The following is a 17,030-nucleotide window of genomic DNA, read 5'->3' on the forward strand; positions in this document are numbered from 1 at the left end:
TCCTCCCAAAGTGCTGGGATTACAGGCATGAAGCACCGCGCCTGGCCTAACAGTGTTATCTCTTTATACTGAATTAAATGTGCCATCTAGAGGGGACCTCTCAGAGAACAGAGCAAGCAGAAGCGAAGATGTCCCAGGGGAGAAGACATGAATTAATACTTGTGTTTATTCCCCAGGACTGACAGACACGCTTAGAACACAGTCTGCCAAAGAGGCCCCCTGACTCTTAGGCTGTGAACCGCCTTCCCCAACGAGAGCACAAGGCCAGCATTAACAGATTTCTGCTCCAGTATAAGCCTTGCCCGCCACTCCACTATGGCCAAAGTAAATGCTTTCACCACCGCAAGGTGGGTGCCTGAGATAAAGCTTCAAAGGGCTTCTGATGTTGCATTTTGAATTCCTCCATAACATTTAGATAATTAGGCAAGGCAGTTCCTGAGACACTCACTTTTCTCCCTCAGTGAGACTCTGTCTCCGCAGGCCTTTCCCTGGGACTCTGGGACTAACACTACCAGAGCCACGATGCACCAGCCCCAGTTGCGCTGGCTCTGCTGGAGAGATCGCACCAGCCAAGATCCAGGTCAGATCTTAGGCAAACTGTCGCATCCTTTGGAGGCTGAGAGAGGAGAGAAGGAGCAGCAAAAGAGAGGCAGGGAGGGCGAGGTGCCCACGAGAAAGGGCAGATTCCAGTTAAGTCATCCGTGACCACTCTAATTACCCAAATGTTTTCTGGAGCCAGTGAGGTTTTGACCACCTGATTGACCAAAATATGGAGAATATTCCCAGATCACGATGTTCAGCTGCCAGGGAGTAAATGCACTTCTAGCAGTAGAAGAACATCCATCCCCTTTCCCGGAATTTGGTGTGCTTGAGGATCACTAACACTGGACCTGAGAACTGGCTACTGAGTCACGCATTCCTCCCCCAAGTCACCCGCTCTGCTCCTCCCCCTTCAGCTTGGTCCTATTCCTAATGTTCCCAGGAACATGCCATTTGCCTCAAAAGTATTGTTACAATAGGTGGCCTTCACTGTCCTTGATTTTTTTTTTTTTTTTTTGAGAGACAGAGTCTCTCTGTTGCCCAGGCTGGGGGATAGTGGTGCGATCATGGCTCACTGCAACCTCCACCTCCTGGGTTCAAGCAATTCTCCTGCCTCAGTTTCCATGAAGCTTGCACTACCAGCATGCACCACCACGCCCAGTTAATTTTTATATTTTTTAGTGGAGACAGGGTTTCACTCTATGTTGGCCAGGCTAGTCTAGAACTCCTGACCTCAGGTGACCTGCCCACCTTGGCCTCCCAAAGTGCTGGGATTATAGGCATGAGCCACTGCTCCAGGCCTGCCCTTGATTTTTCTCTGGTTTTCAGCTTCCCTGTATCAGCAGCTGAGAAGGTGAAACAAAAATTTGAAAAAACAAATCCCCTGCAGCCTCTTGTACCATGCTGGTGGCAGCGAGAGAGGGTGTAAACTGAACAGAAGAGGAGTTTATCTGGACGAAGCCAACCATGAGACAGTTAAATCTCCATCCTACCCTATGGAAGCTTCAAGTCCCAGAGAAAGAAACGGATGTGCTCAGTCAGCAAACCCAGCAACACTGCGCGTCTCCTCAATAAGCATCCTCAATTTCTTTTATACTCCATCCTGCACCCACCCGTACACCCTCCCCCACCACCCAATTGATTTGTGGGAAACACAGAAAGTGATGCTGCCGCTCTGAACTCACAGATGTGCAAACACTGCATCACACTGGCCACTGGCCATCCAGCAGACCTGTACAAGAACCAACACGCTCACAAAAATGGCCCTCTCTGGGCTGGCTGTTGGTCTCATTTAACTCGCTGGGCGCCAAAGGAGTGGAAGTGAGTGAGAAGCGTCTGGCGTGGTGCTCAAGCCCGGACACTGAATGTGACATGAGCCTCCATCCAAAGACGCCGGGAGATGCCACCTGCCATCTGCCTCCCACCACCCCCAAAAGTTGTTTCTCTTTCTTCAAGCCATGTGCATATAAAGTCTCAAAAAATTCATGGTGACTAAGAAATGACTGCAAGGAATTTCTTCTTTGGTACTGAAAAAAAAGGAATATTTTTGCTCAAAAAAAAAAAATAACATAAACTGAAACGTCTGTGTTACACTAGTAAGTCTAGTGCAAATTAATAAATGCCAAGAAGGAAAAACTCACAAGAGGAACAAAAAAAAAAACTTTTCTTGTTCTAAAAAGAGAACAAGGATGGGGCCTGGTGTGGTGACTCACACCTATAATCCCAGCACTTTGGGAGGTCGAGGTGGGTGGATCACCTGAGATCGGGAGTTCGAGACCAGCCTGACCAATATCGAGAAACCCTGTCTCAAAAAAAAGGAAGGAAGGAAGGAAGGAAGGAGGGAGGGAGGGAGGGAGGGAGGGAGGGAAGGAAGAGGGAGGGAGGGAGGGGGGAGGGAGGGGGGGAAGGAAGGAAGGAAGGAAGGAAGGAAGGAAGGAAGGAAGGAAGGAAGGAAGGAAGGAAGGGGAAAAAGAAAGAGAAAAAAGATGGATTGAGGGGCCTGAGTGAGATCCTGTGTGTATATGGGTATTGGAGAGGGAAAGGGTCAGGGCCATGCAGATACTGAGTGATCCCTGTGTCCTAGAGGAGGTTGGCCAGCACAGAATAAAACGTGGCCTCATAAATTCCTAGAAACAACCCATCCTTGACACATCTGATTAGAGGCTCACCTGTCGCCAGGTAAAGGCATGCTTGGTATCCCTGTGGTATTTGCTCTGTCATCAACATATCTACAGGCCTTTCTGGGGCTTTCATTCCAGCTCCAGTCCAATAATCCTCTTTTATCCAGATACCTGATAAGCATCTCCTTCTCTACCAAAGGGGCCATACTTACTGATGAAACCTCGGCTCTTTGTGAAGATCCACTAATGCGCCCCTCTTGGACACGTGGAAAGAGCCGAGGTGTGTCAACATTGCCCCAAGTAAATTAATCTCGCAGAGACGTACTTTTCCAGGGAACTGGTATTTGCCCCACTTCCCCTGCTCCTGCTATTTTCCTTGGCCCCACCGAACACGAGGCAATTACATTTTCTTTGCTTTTCTTTTTTTTGAGTTGGGGTCTCACTTGTTGCTTAGGCTGGTCTTGAACTGCTGGGCTCAGAGGGCCCTCCCGCCTCAGCCTCCTAAGGAGCTAGGATTACAGACATTTATCATCAAATAACCTTGGAACGACTGGTGAATGCGACAGGCTGTGCCTTACAAGTAACCTGGTTTACACCCAGCACCTAGTAAATTATGATGAATAAAAAAAAAAAGAAAGGAGGGAAAAAAAGAGGAAGGAACTCTGATGTTCCTCTGGCAACACAGGGAGGATGGGAAAATGACCAACTTAGGCTGAATTCTTTTTCCTTTTTTTTTTTAAGATAGAGTTTCACTCTTGTTGCCCACGCTAGAGTGCAATGGTGCCATCTCGGCTCACTGCAACCACAGCCTCCCAGGATCAAGCAATTTTCCTGCCTCAGCCTCCCAAGTAGCTGGGATTATAGGCATGTGTCACCACACTGAGCTAATTTTTATATTTTTAGTATAGATGGGGTTTCATCATATTGGTCAGGCTGGATGGTCCTAAACACCTGACCTCAGGTGATCTACCCACCTTGGCCTCCCAAAGTGCTGGGATTACAGGCATGAGCCACCGCACCCGGCCAGGATGAATTCTCTTAAAGAAAAAATATAAATGATATTGCACAAGAGCATACATATAATTACTTAATTTAGAACATTCTTACGGTAACTTCCAATGTCTGCCCTCTTCTCAGTCCTCAAAGATCCATCCAAAAGCAGTATATTTCCAAATATTAATTTTCTCAAACTGTATTCTTAGATGGACAGTGAAGAAAAGCCAGCTGGCATTGGGGAAAGAAAACACAATGACTGTGGCTGAGTCAGGGGGATTTTTAAGGGCATCTTACACCTCTACATTAAGTAAAAAGAAAAGCATTTTAACAGTTGCAGAAAAAAAGTTGAGGAAATAATTCAGGGGCAGTGGCCTAGCTATGCCAAATTAGAGGCTGCCTCCAGAAGTTAGCAATTTTCCCCATCAGAAAATAAATAAAATGGAAACCGTGTAAGAGTTATCTCAGAACCTGACTCTCCTAGAAACAGGCTGGGCAACTGGCCCCATCTTTGCTTTCCTGGCCCCAAGAAAGATAATCATGTCACTCAAAATAACAACAGCGTTCTTGATGGCAGAAGTGACCCAACAGCCCCTTTTTTCCTTGCTCTTAAAACAATATGGTCATTCGCCTACACTTGACACACGCTCTAAATTCCATCCTCTGCCTCTACAAAGAAAGACCTGCTTGAAACATGGCTTCAGAGACGTTAACAAGGACCCATTCAGCTGGGCATTTGGAGCTGCGTTGTGAACAGCCAGACCCATGCCAAAACCACTGCTGACCAACCGGGTCCTAATTCTTCCTAAAGCCTTGTCCAGAAAATGTCATTCCTACCTGAAGTCCTGGGAGAGGCATGGCTGGGATTAACCTGGAGTTTTTCCGTGTGCATTCTAAAATCACCAAAGGGCTTGTTTAAAATGCAGATTCCTGGCCCTAACCAAGATGACTGAGCAAGAATCTCTGGGGCTGAGACAAAGGAATCCGCCATTTTAACAAGCACCTTGTAAATACTACTAAAATACATACTGAAATAGAGCCAATGAGTTCGCGGTTTCACTTGCTTTTAAAAAAAAAAAAAACTTTTATCAGAACCAAGTTTCGAATGCTTTTGTAAATGCTTTGCATCTATATCTGCCATCCGCTTCCATCCCTGTGAACTAGCAGAAAAGAGTTGAAGCATTTCCTGTCCCACCTACCCTTTGCAGGGCTTTGGTTTACAGTGAAGGTGGAGGCTCCATCTTGTCCCATCTCCCCCCGAGCAAAATTAAACCCATCAGGAGGCAACGCAAGCAGAAAGCAACTACCAAAGACCAAGCTGGGGGTTAAAAACAATCTGTTGCTGGTTCCACACAAATATTCTACCAATAAATCCACAGCCACACCTGTGAACTACCAACAATGAGACATACTAGATGCATACAATTCTTTTTAAGTATCAAAGGGGTTAAGCCAAAATCCAGTGTAGAACGTTGTCATGGACCAGTTTAAATCAAGCAGTAGTTCAGATGCACCCCCGGGACATGAGTTTCTGATCTTGACTTTTAAAAAGAACTTAACAGTCTCTTTCCTACTAGTGGCATAAGTCCCAGGTGAATGTTCCTGCTTATCTCAAAAAGGGAATTCGATCACAGCAGACAAGTGTGGCTAATGCTTCGAAGAGATCTCTGTACTTGAGTCTGGTCAAACACACACGGGGGATTTCCCTCCGGTTATTTCCAGTCCTGCTGATTAGTCTTCTAATTCTGACACTATTGTCCTTTCTTGCCCCTGGAAATGGGCGCCATCGATCCAAGCGACGTTCCACAACTAGACTCTCCAAGCTCCAAACACTAACTGGGTGACCACCAAACATCGCATCAGAATCACTCACACATGGAAAGTCACAGACTGGATAGCAGAGCAAAAGATCCGAGAACTGGCTGGGTCACGGGGGAGAGGTAAATTTCTTTAAACTCTTTATCTACTTTCTGTTACCTGTCTCCGCAGGGGGATGCGCTTGGTCAGCTTGTGCACAGCCGGCTGGCTGCTGAAGTCTGGCTTCTTGGTCGTGTTCTTCATTCGGCACAGGATAACTGTCACCACCATACAGGCGATTAAGAAGACCCCTATGCAGTAAATGGCTATCTCCAGGTAGTCTGGGGAAGCTGTAGTCTCCTTTTCTCTTATGGGAGCTAGATTGCAGATCATAGGGGGAGGAACAGATAAGCAGGCCGCAGAGTTAGCACACCAGACTGATGCATCATGGCACAACCAAAGGCACAGAAAGGCGACAACCATTCTCAAAGTAAGGTGGGCTCCCCAAAAACTCAACCCCACAGTATGGCATGGGCCGTAAGGCCTGCCGAGTGCTCTTCCCTGTGCCTCTCCCAGATGAAAATGAATAACCAGGGATTCATGATTTGACCACCAAAAGGTCACTGTCTCTAGCCTGGGCAATCCAGTGAGTGGCTGACACCCAGCTGCACAGGGCAGGCTATGAGGCCACATTCTGTTAGACATTTGAGCATAGGACAACCAACTGTACCCAGAATGAAAGGATTATCTTTCATGATGGTCTGTGAATGCAAACCGAATTAAAAATTCTGAAATATCACCGATGCCCGCTTTTGTTTCTAAGGAGACAGTGACAGTCTTATGTGGGTGGCTCTTCTAAAGGAAGACTCCACAGGTGACTTAGCCCGGACAAACACAGTTCCATATGAAATGGATATTCATCTAGTAGGCTGGTCTGAAAACGTTTTGGTGAATTCCTTAATACTGCCTAGTCCATAAACAAACCAATGCATTAAATACAAAGACTGAATTGCTTATAATACAGAACCTTTAGATCCATAATACATAAAGCATATAATATTCCTTAATAACCTTTTAAGTTGATACATATCTGGTTATACTATGTTATCACTACAACTTTTAAAGAAAAAACATGAAGGTATTCTGTGTGACTATACATATAATTACTTAATTTAGCACATTCTTCTATCAACTTCCAATATCTGCCTTCTTCTTAGTCCTCAATGATCCATCTACAAGCAGTGTATTTCCAAACAGTATTTTTCTCAAACTGCATTCTGAGTTAAGTGCTACGAGCACTGTCAGGCAAACTGGTTAAGAAGTGCCAATTAGGCACCACAGAATGCAGTACTGCAAACAAAAGCAAGCTTCGACCTAAGAGCCGTCTCATTGTTTCAAAGCAAATATTCACAGAGCAGATTTGCAAAAGGAAAAACGGATGCAATGGTGTTATTGAAAGCCTACACATTTTAATCAGAAAAATACTTGCAAGACAGTCAAAACTCTCAGCAGCAACAGCACAAAAATGAAATGATCTACTTTATTTTTACTAGATGTAAAATATGCATGCAGGTAGGCACCGTACTCTAAAAACAAGGAATTAATAACTGGAGTGGAACATCATAAGCTAGCAAACCACAGTCTCTGCAGTTTCACAAAGGAAATGACAAAGAGGCAGATGCATCAGAGAGGACAGTGTTTATATCAAGGAAGTTTCACTAGAATAGAGATGTTGGTTAAAGATTCGGACAGCAGCAGTGTTTAGGCAACAGGGCTGCAATGATGTTTATTTCTCTGTAAGGCAGAAATAACATCAAGCCCAAGATGGCAGGAGCATGCTTTGCAATGAAAGCAATCTGAAAGTCCGTTCTATCGCAACGTGCAGCAAGCCACCGATACCCAAGGCAGGCAACACACTGCTTCTGTGCACCCGACATTCAGGGATGCTGCTCCCCAGGCACCTCCATACACACCCCTCTATTTACATCTCGTTAAACATACAAAGTGGGATGAAGGCAATAAAAACACATACGGGATTTCAGCAAAATGGAATTCGAAATGGGAATAAATTACTTTGCATTTTACAAAGTAATTTCAACTTCTTCCTTAAGAGAAAGGGGAATGGGCTAATTTATACATTGCCTCAATGACTCACTAAAAATATGAGATCCCTTCAGGTTTTAAGGGTGAAATTTCCCTTGATCATAAATGTGAGTGTGGGATCTCATTGTACATGAATTTCCAAGGCAGTTTTCTTATCCCTGAGGGATAATTTTTAACATTTTTTATATCTTTATGCAAGGATAAAAGGGGCCATTTCTGATAACAGAAGCTGTGTTAATTTCATAGCAATCAACCAAGAAAAGGGAAAAAAAACCCAGAGAGAAAGAGCAGTATATACCTGGCAGAACTGTCAACCATGCAGAGTGAAAGGATATCCCAATAGAATTACCCGCCAAGCACGTATATTCCCCAGCGTCCTCAAAAGTTACATTCCGAATATAGAGAACCTCAATCTCTTTGTCCGTGGTGTTAACACCGGCAGCCTAGAAAACAAGGGAAGCAAGAGAAAAGGCTAGACGACACAGGAATGATTGTGGAGGGGGCTGTGGAACCACGAGGCGTCGCACCGGAGGCGCCAGGGGGTGCTGGCCGCTGGGAGATTCCGACTGCAGCCCATCCACAAAGCCCACACCCAAGAGACATGGAACAACACTGACCAGCTCACCTCCACAGGCCCGTCACCACACCGGCTTCACCTCCTAGACATGCACACAATCAAACACATGGAAAAAATCAGCCCACAGAGGTCCGTTCTCTTGGCCCGTGCTTTGGTTTACATTTATAGAAGTGGTTTTCCAAAAGTATGGCGCCCAGAAGGCCAGGCTGGGTTCTGGTCCTGTTGGCTGCAGACTCCCGCCAAGAGGAAAGGACAGTTCTATCTAAACTGCTGTGTTTTAAGATAACACACCACTGCACATGAGCCCAGACGGACACCTCACCCATCCTTCCGGCCCTGTGGGAACCAATCGGAGTGGAAGGTTGTCCTGGTTACCAGGCTCTGGCTATTTTTACTTCTGTAAACCATCTCGCCTTACACACCACTGACAAAAAGAAATGGTAGCAGGCATCGTCTTGGTAACCAAAAAACTGGGCTTAATTTTTTTGTTGTTTTGTAATATAAATATTTGGATATGAGTCGTGATAAGCTTAAAAAGTCAACCTTTTGCTTTTAGTAGCATCCAGCAGTAGGTTCATTCAGTAAGACGAACGCCCCTCCAATGTGGGACAAGGAGGTCAAGAACAGCATCGCATAAGGATCTGGGATGCAACCAAAGAAATGACACTTCGTTGGACAAATTGCATCATGCCAATGTTTCCCTTAAAAACTTGAAGTAGATGGAGACAAATTCTGCTGATGCTCAAATGGCCCCATATCAAACAGGTATGCAGGTGTGTGTTTTAAATGGTGTTAATGTACAATCATGACGGGAGATTTGCAGCCCAGACAAGATCAACCAGAAGTAACAACTTAAAAACTAGGTGGGGGCGGAGGCCAACCTCAGGGAGAAATTGGAGCAAGCACTTTGAACGTTGTGGGCATTTTTCCATGGCTACTGGCATCATACCAGCTGCATCACCGAAGAAAGATTATGATAAATATACCAAGGCCACAAGAGTTATCCTATAAGCTGCCTGCAGTCTCCCAAAGCACCAAGTCTTTTCAGCTTCTATATCCAGCTTTCTTTTTTTAAAAAAAAGACAAAAACGAAAGCATTGTTACCTTGCTGTTTTGGCAGGACAGTGAGCCAGGCAGACTGGTTGGCCTGCCCTATATAATTGGAGACCTTACATATATACTCCCCAGCGTCCGCCTCGGTCACATTGAACAGAGCCAGCACTTCTGCATTGGAACTATTTATCCCCGAGTGCTGGAACAGACACAGGAGAACAATATAACGGCCAACCAGGAAGGTCTTAGTGCTGTCCATGGTCCCACCACCAACACACCGCAACAAAACAACCTCCATTACATCTGAATGGTGGCATTAAAGGGTTATGGGTTTTACAAAATCAGTCCACAGTGGTAGACAGTGGAAAGGCCCGGTGGAGAGAAGGGAAGGAGGGTGTGACCGACGGCTAACTGGACAGGTCGGGCGGGCCCCCAGGTTGGTCATCTTTTCCCAGTGCCTTTGATTCTTGGTATTGTTAGCTGGTGAGAACACCTCCACGGCTGAGAGTTCTTAGTTGGGTCACGTATGGTTCTACTGGAAGAATGTTCTCCTGAGGACATTCATTCTCTATGAGCAACTGGACACGGGAGACGTGGTAGGCAAGGAGCTAGCAGCCAGCTGTACAGACTTAGCTGCCCCTGCCCTCAGCCTCCTGAAGAGCAAGCTAGATCTAAAAAAGAGGCAGATGCTATGAAAATGGGGCTTGCAAACAAGAAATAAGACAGGAAAGATATTTTCCTTGTTCAACATGTCACTGGTGCAGAAACGTGACCTAGAGTTTATTGTCTAAATCACCTGTGAATGGATTTCAAAGGTCAGGGTTTCTTTTCTTTTTTAAGGAAATCCAAATTGTTTCTAAAACGTAGCTACTAAAATTGGATCCTAACATCCTATTCATAGAAAACAACATCAGAGTAACAATCAACATTGATGCGATGCCTTGAGCCTACAAAGCTCTTTCCATCCGCTCCACCCCATTTATTCTGCACAGCCGCCCTGTTGGGGAGACGGTATCATAATGTCTACTTTTATAAATGTGCAGCTAAGCCCAAATGTCTGTGATCTCAGGGCTGATAAACAGCTGAACTATCCTCTCTCCAAGTATAGTAGTTCTTCCCCTACTCATAGCTCCCTTCAGAAATTTTACTAGCAAGAGTAATGATCTGTTAATTCCTTAACATACCCTCTGCTGGCTAGTCAAAAAAAGAGAATCATCCTCTCTCAACTCCAATGGGAAATCAAATAACCTGTGGCCACACCCATGAAGGAGACCCCAGCTGTGGGTACCTTTAGATTCAGAAAGCCCTCACCTTGAGAACCTTGAGGTAGGGCAGCCCATCAGGCCCATATTTACTGCCATTCTTTTCCACGTGCTTGATCCACTGGATGTGGGGCTGAGCATCACTGTAAACCTTGCACACAAACTCCACGTCTCCTCCGACCACCGTGGAGGCATTTGCTGGCAGTCCGGCTTGGAGGATGGGCCGGTGAGGTGATCGCTCTGGTAGAGAGAGGGAAGAAAGGGGGAGCAGGGATGGGAGAAGGAGAGACCAATAAATAAGTTGTGTTGTCCAGAGGCCTGTCAGTGAACTTATGCCAGAAAAGCCTCAAGCCTGCTGGCTGACGCCTCTGAAATAACACCGCAGCCCCATGAATAACAGAGATGACTTCAAAGGAGACTGCTAGAGCACGACCCTTGTAAAAAGAACACTTACTCAGAAAAATAGAGAAAAGAACTTACTACATCCCGAGTTATTGATTGTCCACAGCCACCTGATGAATAGGGGAAGAGATGTTACTTTGACCATCTAAGTGACACGTAGTATGGGAAGGGAAGCTTCTTCACCTACGCTGTTTGAGATCATCTCAAAGACTCACCTCAACCACAAGCTTCACATCACAGGCAAACGACAAGACTCACTTTAAGGACACTCTGAATACCAAAAATGGTTTCAACAGGCAAGTGTCTCCCAATACGTCTTTTTCTTTTCTGAGACAGGGTCTCGCTCCATTGCCCAGGCTGGAATGCAGTGGCCTGATCACAGCTCATAGTAGCCTCAGCCTCCCAGGCCCAGGTGATTTTCCAATCTCAGCCTCCTGAGTAGCTGGGACTATAGGTGCCCGCCATCATGCCCAGCTAATTTTCAAATTTTTTGTAGTGATGGTATTTCACCATGTTGCCCAGGCTGGTCTCAAACTCCCAAGCTCAAGCGATCTGCCCACCTCGACCTCTCAAATTGCTGGGATTACAGACATGAGCCACTATACCTGGCTGCAATACACTTCTACGATGCCCCAAAAGACTTCCAATCTTTGTCTTAAAAAGTAAACTAAAAGCTAAAGCCCAAAGTTATGAACAGATTTGATTGACAATGGGATTCATCTCTTTATTGTGGATTTTACTCCATTCATTCATTCATTCTTTATTCACCCATTTAGCTCTTTGATGAACATCAGGTGTTACTCTATGCCAGGCACCAAATGCACAGTAGATGTTTCCAATATGGCACTGGATGAAACATAAGGAGACCGGTTTCCAGCTCCCGGCTTACGTATTAGACTGCCCTAAAGGAGGGCATAAATGGTATCCTGAAATTCCTTCCTAGCGTCGCTTGTCTTGCCTCTCTTTCCCTCAAAACATGTTCTCAACAAAGAACAGACCCTCTCATCTTATGCCTCTGAAGCGCTCCAGTTAAGAGGTAGTCCCTACAGAACTTTTGTGGAAACAATCAAGCCCAGGTATGCTAGTAACTACACACAAGGCTCCTCAAGTGTTCAGTAATACCCATAAAATGATGGGCTAAGGACTTAAATATGCTTTCTCCAAGAAGACATACAAATGGCCACTCGATATGTGAAAAGTTTCTTAATGTCACCAATCATTAGAGAAATGCACATCAAAACCACAAGGAGCTATCACATGACAATTGTCAGGATGGCTTAAAAAAAAGATAAGTGTAGGCCGGGCGCAGTGGCTCATGCCTGTAATCCCAGCACTTTGGGAGGCTAAGGCAAGTGGATCACGAGGTCAAGAGATTGACAGCATCCTGGCCAACATGATGAAACCCCATCTATACTAAAAATACAAAAAATTAGCCGGACGTGGTGATGCATGCCTGCAATCCCAGCTACTTGGGAGGCTGAGGCAGGAGAATTGCCTGAACCCAGGAGGAAGAGGTTGCAGTGAGCCGAGAATGCGCCATTGCACTCCAGCCTGGGCAACAAGAGCAAAACTCTGTCTCCAAAAAAAAAAAAAAAAGACAAGTGTTGGCAACGATGTGGAGAAACTGGAACACACTGCTGGTGGGAATAAAAAACGATGCAGCTACCATGGAAAACAATATGGAGGTTCCGCAAAAAATTGAAAACAAAACTACCTTAAGACCCAGCAATCCTACTTCTCAGTATTTACCTGAAAGAACTGAAATTGGTATCTGCACTCCTATATTCAATGCGGCACCATTAACAATATCCAAGAAATGAAATCAATCTACATGTCTGCCAAGAGATTCATTTTTACAATGTGGCTATATACACAGTGGAATACTATTCAGCCATAAAAAAGAAGGAAATTTGTGATATGTGACAACATGAAAGCCATTATGCTAAATGAAACAGGACAGTCACAGAAAGACAGATACTGTATGACTCCACTGATATGAAGTATCAAAATTCATCCAATTCGTAAAATCAAAGAGTGGGGCAGTGGTTGCCAGGGGCTGGGATAGGGAAGGAAATGCTGAGTTGCAATTGAGGGGCATAAAGTTTCAGTCAAGCAAGATGAACAAGCTCGAGAGACCTCCGCACCACATCACTGTGTATATAGTACACTTAAAATTTAGTTGAAGACCGGGTGCAGTGGCTCATGCCTTTGAGCATAATCTCAGCAGTTTGGAGGCTGAGGCAGAAGGATTGCTTGAGGCCAGGAGTGTGAGACCAGCCTGGGCAACATCGCAAGACTCCTACCTCTACAAATAATAAAAAGCTTAGCCAGGCATCATGGAGCTGGTACTTGAGACTGAGGTGGGGGAATGGCTTGAGCTCAGGTGGTTGAGGCTGCAGTGATCGTTTCTCCATGATCTTGCCATTGCACTCCAGCCTGGGCAACAGAGTAAGACCCCGTCAGCAACTTGGTTGAGATGGTAGTTCTCATACCCAGCATTCTTGCAACAATAAAATAAAATAAAATAAAAAGAATTAAATAACAGACCACCAGACTGCTATGTGATCTTGTCACACAAACTTACTGGAACCTTCTTACATAGTAGCTCTGCCAAAAGCCACACAAAACAACCATTTGTCCATTCATGATACAACTCCATCCCAATAGCCTTGCACACACCAGCCTCCTCCCTCTCCTCCTCCCCTAGGTGTCGGTACCACTATCCTAACCTCTAGCGTTCAAAAACAATGAGGGAAATGAGGAGAACCCAGCCGGCTCAGCACACCAAGGATGTCTCCGCTCTGTACCTGAGAATCCCCGTGTACTGGACTGGAAACAGCCAATTAGAGCGATAGATATCTATACCTTCCTGTATTGGGCCTTTCAGATTAAAACATCATCGAGTGGAATTTGTTGGACAAGAGCCAGACCATGTGCAAATTGATTTTACTGCATACGCCTGTTGCTGGCCTTTAAAAACATTGTTAAAAGAAAGAAAAAGTGCTAGTGGTTACCCTTAGCACATTTCACTCCAGAATCTCCCATCACTTTACAGACATCCATGTTTTCACATTATAAAGATAAGGATATCGCAGCCGCAAAGAAATCATTCATTTGCCCCTATATTGCCCATGTAGGCTGAGCAAAGAACCAGAAGTTAAGACTTCTGGTGTTTGTGGGTAGAAAAAAATCTCAAAGCTGGGTCCCTTCAAACATCACGTGAAACTCTTGCTCTCTGGCTCATCCACTGTCCCAGGGATGGGCCCCAGCCAGCCTCCTGGTCAGGCCTGGCAGCCAGCTGGACACCCCAGGGACCTGTCTGCAGCAGGCAGTGACCGAGGTCTGGTTTAATCCCAACTGGCCTCCTCCATGTGGGAAGGACAGAGTTAAGTTCATGCACGAACACAAACACAAACACCCTCTTCTCTCCTCACAAGGCCTCCTACCAATAGACTTCACAGCACGGGGGGAAGCTGTCCTCTGCGCTTGATCCTGCCAGCCAAGGTCACAAACACTGCTGCTACGCACCTAGCAAATAGTAAGAAGGTTTCCTCCTTCGCATGGAAATATGGACTTTAGGTATCCATTCATGCCCTGACTCTGCTTTCCTGATTTGTACTTGCACACGCATGTGTGTGTAGTGTGGGTGCGCTTTAACATAAATATTTACAGGGGGCCTACATATCTATTCTTAGAAACAAAGGTAATAAAATCTTAAATGTCATAAGCCAGATCGACTGAGTTTCAAACCAAGTCCTCTTTCTTAAACATACTTGTTTCCAATAAATCGTTTCACAAGCAAACATTGTGTATGCAGCACCAAATAATGATGCCCCGTGAACAATGAGCGCTTTCATACCGCCTGACATCTCTGGCCTGCGCCAGGCTTCGACAGGGAATGTAGTCACTGGGGCAACACTGGCAGAGCCCACTACAGAGCTGCAGTCTTGTTTTCCTTGTGGTCAAAGTGCCGCTGAGCTCCAGTTATTAAGTTATTCCAATGCTATCCCAACTATGTATACACACACACACACACACACACACACACACGCGCGCGCCCCACGTTTGCAATGGTTTAATGTTATTGCATTTGCAAATTACAGCATACCAAATGTTACACGCTTGCAGTCTTGAATTCATCTTTTCAAATTTTCTCACCTTATACAAAATAACCTCTTAACCACTCCTACTCCCCCCTCCACCCTTTCTCACTTCTGGTAGAAAAACTGCAAGCAGGATTGGTCTGTAATAGAAACCTTACACTGTCTTCCAAAACTTACTACAGCTGCCTTCAGTATAAAATGAAACCTTAGAGAATGTTATTTAAAATGTTTTTAAAAAGTCAGTAGGTCTCATGTTTCGTTTCTCCACATCAGGCTTTGATTTCCTTTGCAACCTTATTCTCTGCCCTTAAACAAGTCAGAGAAGGAGGCCTGGACGTCTTGGAAAAGGGCCCAGGACACCAGCATCTGCCGAGCCCTGCGTTCCTCCTCTCGAACCCTTTGGCGATCCACCTCCCCTCGGAATCCATCAGAACCTTAGAAACAGTGAGCAGTAAGTAGATGGCAGCGCCTGGACTCCCGTCCTAACTTCTGAAAAACCGGGCAGGGTGCAGAAGGTGGATGAGGATGCAGGCTGGGCAGAGTGGGGGCCCCCTTCGTGGCCTGGCCCAGTGGGCACTAGGGACAAAGGGGATGATGACCCCAAGAGCTCATGTGTTCTCCCCTCAGGAACCTCCTCAATCCCTGGGCAAACCAAACCCCTCAAGTCTGCAACTTTTTTGCAACAAGCTGATATAACAAGAGAGCTAATTCCCTGATGAATTATCTCCGGGCAAGAGACTCAAGCCGTAATATCTCATCTCTTCTTTACACGATAACAAAAATCACATCTTCTCCACCAGGAAGGACAGGAAGGATTTACAGTGTCAGGCAAGGTTCTCTTCTAGCACGTCTAACTCTCAGATATCATATACAACAGATTTTCCTTTTTACAAAGAGAGATAAACACATGGAAAATAGGACGGCTGATGAGCAGTTTCTGTTTCTTTACTGCAGTTTTAATTCTAGAGGTATAGGAAAAGGCATTCTGAGTTCAGCAGGTTGCAAATGCACAGCGCAGGGACCTGGAACAAGATGAGAACCTTCAAAAGAGTGATGGGAAGGTGCCTGTGTGAATTCCGAATTAAGACAGAATGGAAAGCAGTCCAAAGGGTGCGGCCACTGCTGCTGGGACAGTTGGCTGCACTGCTGGAATGAGGTTCCACCAAATAAACGCGTAGTAAACACGGGCTGAAGTGCTTTAAAAAATACATTTTCTCCCAGCGTTCTCTCACTCACTCTTGGTCTCGCCCCCTTTTTTCAAGTGTCCACTCTACTGGCGCAGAAAGCCCAGCTGCTAGCAGTTTAAATATCAGGATGGGCTCTGACAAGCCCTGCTCTGTAGCTGGGAGCCATGGCCCAACTAAAGATGGCAGCAGGAAAGCACAGCCTGCTTCATTCCAAGAAGTAGTTATTAAGGGGGAGACAGAGAGAAAATACCTGAGTGACAAAGAATAAATCTTTGTTAATTGGCCATTGAAATTTTATAACATGCCAGTCCTCCTCTGGACATAGTAATATGTTTGTGCTCATAAGAGATCTACAACTTTTGCTGTGACATAGCAAAGGCCATAAAAAATGTCCACAGAGCCAGGAGGCCTCACGTCTACAGGCTCAGTAAATATGCATCCCGGGGATCAGAAGGAGAACCAGGCTCTTAAATTACACCCATAAATTAATCAAGCACAGAGTGGCTGGTTTCCCAGCTCATACCGGTCTCCTGAGCATTTCTCCCCAGAAGTTAGGCAGTCCTTGCCACAAAGAATCATTTCAAAGCCACCTCTCTCTGGCAGCCAAACACCAAGAGACTCGCCTCACACGGGGTTCCCAGTATCGATCTGGAAACAGCCAGTCTCCTGCTCTCAGGCCCCCATTCATTTAGGAGAGTGGATAACCTTGCCTGCTCTGTCTTTAAATTAAAATCAAAATTTAATTACCCTTCCTCCAAAATGGCAGTCTCTTAGCAACTCCAAAGAGCTGAAAAGGGAAAGAACATTCTGCGATCTGGAGGACAAGTGAAAACAACTGAGAAACCTTTTTTTCTAAAGCCTGCCTAGCTTTTTTCTAAAGAGTAGGCGGTGGT

At 45.5% G+C, this 17,030-nt stretch overlaps 1 protein-coding gene across 45 annotated transcripts in view; it reads right to left on the bottom strand.

Moving 5' to 3' along the window:
• FGFR2 (fibroblast growth factor receptor 2) overlaps positions 1-17,030 on the bottom strand; it is a 117,877-nt gene that overhangs the window by 31,161 nt on the left and 69,686 nt on the right. For 14 of the 45 annotated variants that reach the window (XM_035269299.3, XM_078346658.1, XM_035269296.3 and 11 more), the window contains 3 exons: positions 10,495-10,685; positions 7,852-7,996; positions 5,631-5,827 (listed from right to left, as the gene is read on the bottom strand). In XM_035269299.3, coding sequence (XP_035125190.1) covers positions 5,631-5,827; positions 7,852-7,996; positions 10,495-10,685 — 533 coding nt within the window. Of the gene's footprint in view, positions 1-5,623; positions 5,828-7,851; positions 7,997-9,234; positions 9,383-10,494; positions 10,686-17,030 lie in introns of all 45 variants that reach the window. The other 31 variants (XM_054243393.2, XM_054243391.2, XM_054243388.2 and 28 more) reach the window with 3 other exon arrangements.

Source organism: Callithrix jacchus, chromosome 12 (assembly GCF_049354715.1).
Source record: "Callithrix jacchus isolate 240 chromosome 12, calJac240_pri, whole genome shotgun sequence".
Taxonomy (NCBI): Eukaryota; Metazoa; Chordata; class Mammalia; order Primates; family Cebidae; genus Callithrix; species Callithrix jacchus.